Genomic DNA, 12,344 nt, shown 5'->3' with positions numbered 1-12,344 from the left:
CAAAACGCACAAATGTGTCTATTCTCTCTCAACTTGGCATCAAGACTCGGTTGTCCACCATATGTCTGCAACGCATACTGTCATATCTCGGTCACATCATGCGAAGAGAGGATAGCAATCTGGAAAAATTGGTCATTGTTGGCAATACCGAGCAAGAGAATACGAGGCCGATCGCCAACACGTTGGTCTGACCAAATAAAGGAAGCCACCGCCTCTTCCAAGCTACATCAAGTAGTGAGGGCTACTTTGGACCGCAACCGATGGAGACAGATTGTTTATTGGAGGGGTTCCAGTGACCACGATCCTCAGTAATGAGGGACCGACCAGAGAGAGAGAGAGTTCTTAATACACCGACATAAGAGAATACGACATAAATTTACACGAAAAATAATACTTATACTTAGTTCCTAGAGCGCTCATAGCTTTTCTCAACGCTTGAATCATGCTATCGAGGTTTGGAAGCTTAAGCTTTCAATAGGCCCGAGTTCTTAAATATCGAGCTCTCTATGAAGCCCGAGTTTGAGCCTTTCTCTTAAAGAGCTCATAGAAAGCTTGATTTTAACGACCGGACAAAAGGTAGGTACTAACCATTTTATAGCTCAAAACTTCAAAACTCAAGTCTTCAAAGGTTTGCGCGTCTATAAGGTTCGAAAGTTTTCAAAACTAGGCTCCTAACAACACTAGTCGATGAAGGTTCTTTTCATATCACCTAATCAGAAAATGGATTTTTCTTCCCTGCTAGGAGGGATCAAAGTGGCACTTTTCTGTTCAACGACATTTCATTGCCAGTATAAAATATGAATATAATTAACTATGAACATTGTATGTACAGCCTGGCAAAAAAGAGTAGAAATTAAAAAGTGGCAACACTGTAGTGTCAACACTAAGATTTTTTTATTTTCCTCATAGTTGATGTGAAAAGCAGTGTGTGTTACACGGTATCAAAATTATTTCGTCTTGGGCGTTAACACTTTAATCCCTCACTACGCTCAGGCGGCTTAGCACGGTCGCGTTTTTATCCCTTGTCACCATGCCTGTCACGTTCTAACAAGTATGTAAGTGCGAAAGGGACGCGCATAGTGATAGTCGATAAAAATGGAACCGTGCTGAGCCCGCAGGATTCAATGTACGCCCTTGACGGAAATATATCATTTTGATCCCTTGTAACACAAACTACTATTGTCCGATGGACACAAAATAACTAGAACTATAGGCCGATCACTTTAATTATCTCAGGCGGTTGGTAAAGTACCTAGTTGCGCAGTGGTTGCCTAGTAGAAGTAGCTAAATTTTAGGACGGAATCTTGTTGAAGTATTTTATTATTGCATCTCAGGAACTTAATCAATTAATCAATTGCCCGCAGCCAAGTCTGCACCGACTTAGAAACTTCCTGTCTCTTGTTTGAGTTCTGAGTAACAAAATTACCTCAATACCTACCTCTGGTTTAGACCATTTGATTTGATCATTGAGGACTGGTATGGGAACGCCCGCATTGCGGGGCTTGACTACAAAATATTTTTATTATAATTAGAGGAAAACACGGCTTCCAAAATGAGGTAAAATTTTATTCACACTCGCAGAGTGATAACTTTTTTACAATAACCTAACATAATAAATAAAACAGTATTACATGTAAAAGTTACAAATAATTAATTTTATTTCATTGGTAGATACTCAAATACGATACACGTGGCATTACAAAACCTAGCGATTCTAGAACTGTGTTTGCACAAATATCTAGTCAAATCAATTAGGTTAATTTTTTTCTTGAGGTAAACATATGTTAGGTAAATAGAAACATTCCGCAATTTATTTACTTTGTCAGCAATAAAAAATGAATTGAAATCCTGTCTAGACAGTAATTGATTCTATTCTATTGAGTTATTTGAAAAGTTTTGCTCTGGTTATAAGCATAATGATTATGTAACACCAACAAGCAAACTTCAGTATTTACATTTACAGATGACTGGTACAAATTTATAATGAGTGTAAAATATTAGGGATATTAACTATAATGAGTGTAAGATAGTAGGGGTTATCACCTTAATTGAGAATTAAATTAACAGTTAACTATACTGAAAATCATAATTAGATTCCAAAAAAAGTAAGATAATGTTGCCACTGCAATAATTTGTTTGTAAAATAGTAAATTCCTTTTTATAAATAAACACGCCAAGATACTTTATTTATTGGTAATTTTACTCCTACGATTTAAAAAAATACCATTTTTTACTTATTTTTACATGTATGACGCTAGTAAAAAGTGGCAACATTGTCTTACTTTTTTTGGGATCTAATTATGATTTTCAGTTCATATTGTGATAACCACAGCACACTACTACGGCGGACTAGCAAGCGCAGCGTAGGACGTCCACCCACAAGATGGACAGACGATCTTGTTAAAGGTCGCCGGAAGACGCTGGATGCGGGTCGCTTCCAACCGGCACGTATGGAGGTCCAAGGGGGAGGCCTATGTTCAGCAGTGGACGTCTTATGGCTGAGATGATGATGATGATTGTGATAACCGGCTTATGGATAAATAAAAAGTACAAAATTATATCTTTCACTCTGTACCAGTAACTCGATACAAAACCAATATCACGCTTTTATAATATATAGTTGACCTAGTAATAAGCTTATAGTCAAAATATATTCCTATATTAATTTCAAGACAGTGATAAGCTAAATACATTTTACACACATCAAAGTATTTAACGAACCTAATTATTATTACATACCCGTATAAAGTGCCGTTTTCGGGTAAAAAAAAATACTATATGGCAATTAGCGATAATATCGCTTCGGATTGCAATTGTACAAATACCTATTTAATCGTTAATATTAACACTGGTCATTTTTTTCCGAAAAGTCCCTTTTTTAAAGAACAACATTTAATATAAAATACAAAAATCTAACAGTCATATTACATAGTATTTAATTTAGAGCACAAAATGAAAATGTCTCAATAGGAATGTTTTTCCGAAATAATATATCTAATTGTAATTGCCGCTTTCCAGCGTCAGGTGTCTCAAAAGAAGGCCGATTAATTATGCTAGATGTCGCCTCATTCGATGCCTTCATTTTTCAGCGTAGGATCGGGCTCCTCCATGTCCCCCAAGGTGCCGTCCCCACTCCGCTTCGCTCGGCTAATAATCATGGCCTTTGTTGCTGTTTTTACTGAAATTAACAAAAATAAAATTAAAACTAATACAACTTGAATATTCCTCACTAGATTTCACAGATTTTCCAAGTTTTTCAAATGCATGTTAGTGTAAGTGTATAACCCTCTGGGAAGCATTTTGATGTAAGTGGAATACAGTAAAATGCTACTAGATTTATTTCAAGGTATGTCCAGAGAGTTTAAGGTTCTGAGTGCACATACACTATAATGCTGGGCATATTGTAAGGCATTTTACTGTATGTCCTGACTAATAAATAAAATTTCCATATTATAATCAGTTTAAGTTGATAATATTGGTCATTTGCATTTTTTGAAATAAGCTTAAGAAGCAGAATACTGTATGTGGAGTAGTTTTTTTAGTTTTATAGAAAAATATATCTTATAAGTACAAAATGATAACTCGAAAGTAACACATAATAATGTTAAATACTTACATCTACTATTGATTAATTTAGAAAACCGTGACTCAAACCTCTTGTGTGTCATTTTATGTTGTTAGAAAATCTTTGTAACACAAATTTTGACACAAAATCGCTACTCCTGTAAAATTACTAAAATGGCACTTACAGTACCGTGTTTTATGCCTCTCAGGTACGGAAATGATCTCCATTAAGTAGGTTCGCAGATGTTATCACATGGTTAATACTCCCAATATTAATGTTTACCTGTACTTATTAATATTAAGTAGGTTAAATATAATGTTTGTTAGTCAAACAGACAAGGTCGGCTGAACACACAGACCAACCCCTATAGACAGAGCTTATAGGACGACTCGCGGTCACCACCCGTACCGTATGGTGTATAGGTCTTATAAAATATCGCACGCGCGCCGCTCTGAGCAGATGCGCCCAAGCTTACGACGTGTTAGCAGTGTGCACGTGTCTAAGAAAATAAATCGTAAACTATTGAATTCAGCGGGAAATCATGGGATATTGCAGCGTAAAATAGTTTGGCAAGTCATCTAAGGCCCACTTGCACCATTCTACTAACCTGGGGTTAACTGGTTAAACCTGGCGTTACCATGGTTACCAGTACAATTTGACACTAGGTTAACGGTTTAACTGTTTAATCCCGGATTAATAGAATGGTGCAAGTGGGCCTAAGACAAACACACACACACACAACACAAAAACACATCTGTTACAAAACAAATGAATAACATTCCACAGGAAAGTCAAATTCATTATTTCGTTGAAAATTGTTTTTTGTCCGCGGGGTTCATTTTATACTTACTGGTCATTAAGCAGAGGCGAAGTATGTCCGTCCCTTTTCGTCAACTTGAAAATGCAATGTGCTATCCCTTTCCCTTTACGAATGTGTGATGTGACGATGATGGTTTCGTCAGTTGCGGGAACTAAGTTAAGTGCTTTCATTCGTACCGTAATGGTACACATTTTAGACATAGGTATAAAGAATATATTAAACACGCTCCACCCCGCCCCGTAAGGAATTACCTCACCCCGCGACGGTAGATTGTCTACATATTGACGGAAAATTCAAAATGCCGACGTATTGTGTCATATTAAAGGCATTACATATTTGTGTGGTGATCATAATTTGTTCAAGATTCATGGCTGTTTTCTATATAGTATTTACCTAAGTATGTATTTATACATATGTATATATTTTTTAAATAATATATGAATTTATTTTATTACAAATGAGTAAAATATGGAAAATAAATTCTGGGTAGTCTAATGTCGAACTACAGAGTAGTTTGTAATAAAATAAGATCAAACCAAGTATGTAATAACATTCTCTCGATTATACTTACAATTATACGCCCATCCAATTTTAGCAAAAGCGTCAATGAAGCCTGTGGAGATGTTGATGCGGCCGAGCTCGGAGGTCCTGTAGTCCCACGGGAACACGTGGTGGTAGTTGTGCCAGCCCTCACCCAGGGCAGCCAAGCTTACCGCCAGGCTCTCTGTCGATTTTATAAACCTGTAACAAATTTTTATTTTAGTGGATGCGATACCACTGGCAGTATTCTCCGTTTTATAAAGATAAACAGGAAAAGTTTAACATGACCCAGATTGTGGACACACGAAGGATATCAATTAACGACTGATCTCATAATGTCATCTTATTAGAATAATAATAATAACTACCTATATGGTTTTGCAAATATATCATTGTGAACGTTAGTGGAATACGATGTTGAGAATGGTGGTGAACCGCATCACGAAACGCAAAAGTCACTACTCGGAGGCTACGTGTTTATTTATCATAGGATTTGTTTCCCCAAAAAGTTGCACGAAGCGGTTGACACAGAATGCGAAGTTGAACGTGAGAGTGAATCTTGTCATAAATTGACTTCGGCAATGTCATGGGCATGAAATGGAGAGACACTACCTACTCTACTACAGAGTTGTGTACCTACTCGTAGTATTGCTGTTACCTGTCGTAAGGCTTGTTCCCCCACAGGTGCGCAAAGCTGTTGACGCAGAATGCGATGTTGAGCGTGATGGTGAATCTCGTGACGAAGCTGACCACAAAGCTGTTCACCAGCAACTCGTCCCAGCAGTACCACGGGATCCATACGGGTAGGATCACATTCAGCAGCGCGAACAAAGGGATGAAGTATCTGAAAGTAAACATTCATAATTAGTAAAATGTCATGTTACATTGTTGGCTAGAGTCTCTGGAGTCGAGACTACTTCTTAGGAATCGTATTGATAATTCGTGCGTACTTGAGCGTATGCGCATCTCTATTCTACTCAGGTACCTAAGTATACAACAGCGGTTGGGCGCAGCGTACTCAGACCTAGAAAACTTTTCGTGATCCCAAGTAATATCCGGACCTGTCAGGAGTGTCAGGCCTTCAACGCACCCACGCACCGCGCCATAATATAACTTAGGTAATGAGACCCTGGCATCACTCAAGGATGCTGATATATTTGCAGATAAATGGACAACAATACGACTCAAAATAAACTGTTTCCTTAATTAATTAAAAATAATCTATAATCTGGTATGGATCAATGTAATAAGATGTCCCAAATATTTTTTTTTTATTATATTGCAGGGTTGTTCCGCTGGAAAAGCTATTTATTTATAAAGGTAAAGTATTCGATGTAGTCGTATTAATCTGGGGATTCGATTTAGGAGATCCCACATATGGTCGACCTTCACCAATCTATCTGACGGATGAAACTATGAAAATATGAAAGAAAATATGTTCCAGAACATAAATAAATAGGGTTGCCTAAAGAAATATGGTCAAGGCTATTTTTAATAAATTTTTGATAAAGTGAATATTTTAGGAAATAATCGCCTCGAAAGAAACAAAATGGACGTGAGGATTTTTTTTCGTGTCAACCCTATGGTGTAGGATGTTGTTGGAAAGGTCTTTCAAAATGAATAGGGGTTTTAGAACATTTTTTGATAAAGGGAATATTTTCGGAAATAATCGCATTGAAAGAAACAAAACGTATGTGACAAATTTTTTTATCGTTTCAACCTTATAGTGTGGGGTGTCGTTGGATAAGCCTTTCAAAATAAATAGCGGTCTTTAAACAACATTTCTTGATAAAGTGAATCATTTCGGAAATAATCGTTTAGAAAGAAAAAAAAAAGTTTTTCCTTCTAACTTTTGAACCATCTGTCCAAAAAATATGGAAAACATCATGAAAATAGTGCTTCAAAAACTTAATCAAATAAAATTAAAACAAACTTGATCAGTTAAGCCGTTTATGAGTTATCGCTAAAAGTCTTCCCTTCTTATTTTAATTAAAAGCCTGGCAACCCTTATTTGTGACCGGATTTACGAAGGAAACCCTATACCATTGTATTTGCAATAAAATTACAATCATTTTGATGTGTAATTCAAGCGTCAGACAGATGAGTGCAATTATCTATATAAAATCACCTCTTTAAACACGGCAACCACATTATGTGGTTACCGGAAATAACCGGCAATAGTGACCGGAAAAAGATAGGCAACCTAGTTGATTTATGTTGTACAAGTTGTATACTTTCCATTGAAACTTATTTCGTTTGTCAGACAAATCGGTGAAATTTGACGAAAAAAAATTTTTTTCAAAAATTTATTAAAAATAGTCTTGACCATATTTCTTTAGGCAACCCTATTTATTTATGTTCTGGGACATATTAACTTTCATATTTTCATAGTTTCATCCGTCAGACAGATTGGTGAAGGTCGACCATATGTGGGATCTCCTACTACTAGGGCTCGTCAAAGGGACAAGTCGCTTGACTGTTAATAGACTATACTTTTAAGTATAGGTATATGAGACAGATAGGTATGACGACGACCGCTCACTATCATTTTGACATGTCCACAGCGACGACGACGCAACCATCATATTCACAGGTGGAATAGGCCCTCTTATTTTTTTAAATTTACATCGAATCGCTTGCGCTCAATTAGTTCAATTGGAGAGAGTTGTCAACTTAGCTGGATTGGAACGGAAGGGACGAATTAACGCTTCAATCTCATAGTCGTGCGCGGCAGTTAACGTCTTTAGCGGTCAAGGGGTTAATTAGAATCGACATCCAGTTTTAACGAGATCAAAACCTAATTAATAAAGGGCACTGGTCGCGTAGCCAACATGCCAATCGCTTACGCTCCGTAGCGATCGAAACGCGATTGTCACTGTCGCACTAATATGGAAGAGTGATAGAGAGACACAAAGCGTTTCGTTGTCGTAGCGATAGTGATTGTCACCTTGGCTAGGCCGGCTGAGGCGTTAAGGCTCCGTCACACAGGCGCGTTTTGCGGGTGGCAAGTGAGCGGGGCGTGCCGCTTTTACGTATAAAACGCTCACGCCCCTCCCGGAAAACGCGCCTGTGTGACGGAACCTTTATTATCGTTATTGATAGGTTGATGAAATATTAGCTTGAACCGTTTTCTCGAACAGCGTGTATTTGAAGTATTCTCTTGGCTTCACTGCGCCTGAAATAGATGCCTTCGAGTCTATTCGATGTAAAATATAGTATTTCCGCACATGTATGTTCTCTATGTAGTGTAGTAGGTTGAGTAAGGTCATTTAGCATGCACTTTAGTCTCAGGCGATGCCGCTTGGCACGATTGTTCCTTAGGTCAAACAAAGCTGATTTGCCCCGGTAGCCGGGATATAGTACCATGCAGACCCCCCCAAAGGGGGGGGTGAAAGGGTCGGCTCCCCAGGTCCAATTTTGTATGGAAAGGTATAATAATTATTTCGAAAATGAATTCTCCGTCCCTAATTTATACAAAAATGATATATATGTGAGGGAGCAGATGGAGGGCCTCACAGGGATGAAGGTAAATCAAAAGGCAGGAACCAGGGCGAGTGGGTATTTATTATTATTCTCGTCAGGTCCGGGTTTGAGCACGTTGATGGCGCCAGTGTGAGGGGGCAGATGGAGGAGCCTCACGGGATTGATGGAGTGAAAGGCAGGATCCAGGACGAGTGGGTATTTATTTAATTTAAATATAAAGGCACAATATGTGCCTTGGTGATGATGTAGATATATATCTGGAAGGTGTGCAGGGCCACAAAACGAGCACTATACTGAACTGCACGCACTTATGGATTATTACGTTTACGTTTCACTAATAAAAATCACACTTAAACGGTCGTGTTTAGAAAACTTGGGAAGTACAGTCTGTTAGATTAAAATGATGTTCATCGATCAGAGTATGTGATCGAACTGAAAATAAAAATCATTGAATGGAATTTGGAATAGGATTTGAATTTCAAAAGGGAATTTAGAATTTGTATGGTGCCAGAATTAGTATGAAGGTTGATAGTGTAACGTTTCGTTATACGCACTTTTACAATACAACTTGCCCTAGTTGCTAAGATGCAGAAAAATGCAGAAAAAAATAATTTATTTACAAATAAACTCAAGTCCATTCTATTAAAAAAATCATACTATACCATCGAAGAATTTATGCAGGATGATCTATGATTGAAAACAAAGTTCCTATACTTAGATAGTAATAAATATGTAGTAATAATATAAGTTAACTTTAAGTAAGGCTATTTTTCTGTACTAAATATTATATTTAGTTAATGTATTTAGTTACATGGGAGGACCATGGCAACCCTGGCCATGTAAACAGTGGAAGCGGGGCTCTTATCAATTTTAATTACAAATAAATACTTACAAGTCAAATTTCCAGTGGTTCGAGTTTCCTACAGAAGAAGTAGGCACCTATTATTAAATTTCCACAAGAAAGAAGCATACAGTGGCACTAAATCACAAACGAAAACACCGGTAAGACTATTCCAATAGCCGTTACAACAAGAATAAGATTTCAAACCACGCAAATATAACATTACTCGTTTGTTTTCGGCAAAAAGTAACGGGACCGGTTCCAGCTGATTGGATGTCGAATACCAACTGACAGTGATAGTTTTAACTGATGCGTTCCGTTTCACTCGTGGTGCATTTTAGTGTTGCTAGCAGAAAAGAGTAATCGAATTCAAATCGATTGTAAGTTTCCAAATCGATTATTGACAAAATAAAAATGCCACCTACAACGAGTGTCTGTGCGGGGTGCGGTAGCGCCTTTCCAAAGAGAAATGAATATCTGGCATGCTCCCTATGTAAGCTGAATATGATTTAGCGTGCGCAAACATAGACCCTAAGACTTTTGCTGCCATGAGCACCCAACACAAGGGTTTATGGAAGTGCCAAGAATGCTGCTGCAGGCAACCAAAAACAGACAACACTAACACACCAGTCCGCCTCGCAGCGGCCAGCGCCGCAGCCGCAGCCGCAGCTCCAGCGGGCGGGAGTTCTGAAACTCTGAAGAAAAAACAACCCGCATCAGCACCTGCGCTCGTTCCGGAACCCAGCAGCAACCAAGGAGTAGAAGAAGACACGCGACCCGATCCGCTTTCATCCCTAACCGCTGAGATCCAGCTGATGCGTTTGGACATGAGCAAGATGAACCTTAATCTGCAAAACATCAACTCAAAGTTGGATAAGTGTAACGATAGTTTGGCGGACCTAGAAAATCGTTTAGTTCAGTCGGATATCCGCATTCGAGCTCTCGAAGAACGTGAAGCTGAAAACGACCTTCTTAAGCAAAGAATCTCTCAGCTCGAAAACCAGCTAAACGCACAAGCACAAGACAGATTATGCAATGAGATAGAGATAATTGGCGTGAACGAGTTCCCAAACGAAAATAAAACACACATTGTCCTTACTACTGCGATAAAAATTGGCCTTAATCTGACTGAAGAAGACCTGGACTTCGTAACTCGCGTTGGTCCTCGGGGAACTAAGCTACCAGAGTCGGAGGGCAGGCTTCCACGCCCGTTAGTGGTAAAATTTGTTCGCCGCGCCAAGAGGAACGAATTTTTAAAGACAGCCAAAAGCAGACGCAACCTGGACACGAATGCTATCGAAATTAATGGCCCCAGAAGAAAGCTGTATTTCAATGAACGGCTCACCAAAGAAAATCGGGAGTTATTTCGTGACTCTAGGCTGCAGTCTAATAAGGCCGGATACAAGTTCTGCTGGACCAGAAATGGTAGTATATTCATTCGTAAGAAGGAGGGCTGCCCTGAAGTTCCGATTCGGAGCGCCGAAGACCTCGAAAGATGGCTCGGAGCGACATCTGCTGCGATACGCGCCCCCACCGAGCAAATCCTGGACGTCGGCGCCTCGACCTACGTTCCCGAAGAAAATTTTCGCACTTCGTAATTGTTCCATTTTTCTGATTATTCTAACACTTCTCTATCCTCATTGCATGATAGCTAATATTTCACAGTCTTTAACACAAACACCCTACAGATACACTAACACGCACACAATGAATAATGCTATCAGTCTCACCACACACTCATATAAGGTTATGATTACGATCAACAATACTTTCCTATGTTCTCTACCAAATCCAACCGCGATAGCTCGCTGCTCAGACAGTAAATGGCAGGAACAAATTCTTAAGCGATTGTATCCTGACTTTCAACTATACGATAATGGGTGACTTCAACATTTTGATTTCAGATATTGATCAGGATGATACGCCCTGCCATGTCATTGACTGCCCAGAGTCATGCGAGCTGTATATTGATAAAAAATTTAACCTGAAAGTACTAACTTACAATATAAGGAGCCTTCAAAAGAACTTTGACCAATTTTTAATATCTTTAACAAGACTTAAACTGGTTTTGGATGTAATTGTCCTGACGGAATGTTGGCTCAATGATGGATCGATTATACCACAGCTAGTTGGATTTCAGGCATTCCGAACACACAAATCTACAAACAAAGCCGGCGGTGTTGTCATGTACGTAAATAAATCATGGATGCCACAAGTCTCTGAGCCTACTTTTCGTGATGCCGATTGCCTACATGTGGCAGTCAAAAATCGATTTGATGTTCTGGGCATATATCGGTCACCATCGTTCAATGACACCACAAATTTTTCCAACTCGCTTATGTCTACAGTACAGTCAATAAAGCGCTCCCCCTGCGTGATAGTTGCAGGCGACATAAATATAAACACACTGTCAGATAATATCACACAACTCGGCACATGCGCGAACTACCTATGTATGTTAGCGGAACTAGACTTAAAGCAAACAGTGACCAAGCCCACCCGTGGCGATTCTTGTCTGGACCACGTTCATGTCACTGCAAGATTGCCGGCGGCAACGGTCGTTTGTAAATCAGACATCACAGACCACGATCTGATTGTGACAGGTATAAGCACAAAAACGTCAAAACAAATCCAAAACAAACGATTTGTGAAGAAAATTGATACTGAAGGCGTTGAGAATGAACTCCGAAACTTCGACTGGTCCGGAGTTACTTCTGCACTCACAATGCAAGAAGCTGTTAATGCCTTTAATCGACTGCTGCTTGACGTTATTTCCAAACACTCATCATATGTAGCCATTAGCCGGTCCAAGTTTTCGATTAAGCCCTGGATGACCCCCGGACTTATACGGTGCTCAAGGCATAGAGATCATCTCCATCAAAAATGCCGCAAAAATCCAAATGATCAAATCCTGAAACAAATCTACATCCGGTACAAAAATTTTCACAACGGGCTTCTGCGGAAACTCAAATATAACTACGAATCAGCCGAGCTAGAAGAAAATAAGAATAACCCAAAAAAACTCTGGAATTCAATCAAGAATATCACTTACACGACGAAAAATGTACAAAAGCCAACCGAACTAACGCAAATTA

At 39.0% G+C, this 12,344-nt stretch overlaps 1 protein-coding gene across 1 annotated transcript in view; it reads right to left on the bottom strand.

Annotated features, from left to right (window-relative positions):
• Positions 1-2,564: 2,564 nt before the first annotated feature.
• LOC134797588 (acyl-CoA Delta-9 desaturase) overlaps positions 2,565-12,344 on the bottom strand; it is a 57,460-nt gene continuing 47,680 nt past the window's right edge. Inside the window, exons 5-7 of the mRNA XM_063769877.1 lie at positions 5,584-5,769; positions 4,957-5,126; positions 2,565-3,178 (exon numbers count right to left, since the gene is read on the bottom strand). Of these exons, the coding sequence (XP_063625947.1) occupies positions 3,066-3,178; positions 4,957-5,126; positions 5,584-5,769 (469 nt within the window). The 3' untranslated portion in view covers positions 2,565-3,065. The remainder of the gene's footprint in view (positions 3,179-4,956; positions 5,127-5,583; positions 5,770-12,344) is intronic.

Source organism: Cydia splendana, chromosome 1 (assembly GCF_910591565.1).
Source record: "Cydia splendana chromosome 1, ilCydSple1.2, whole genome shotgun sequence".
NCBI classification, from domain to species: domain Eukaryota; kingdom Metazoa; phylum Arthropoda; class Insecta; order Lepidoptera; family Tortricidae; genus Cydia; species Cydia splendana.
The sequence above is the reverse complement of the archived record's forward strand: the minus strand, read 5'-3'. Positions and strand labels throughout refer to the sequence as shown.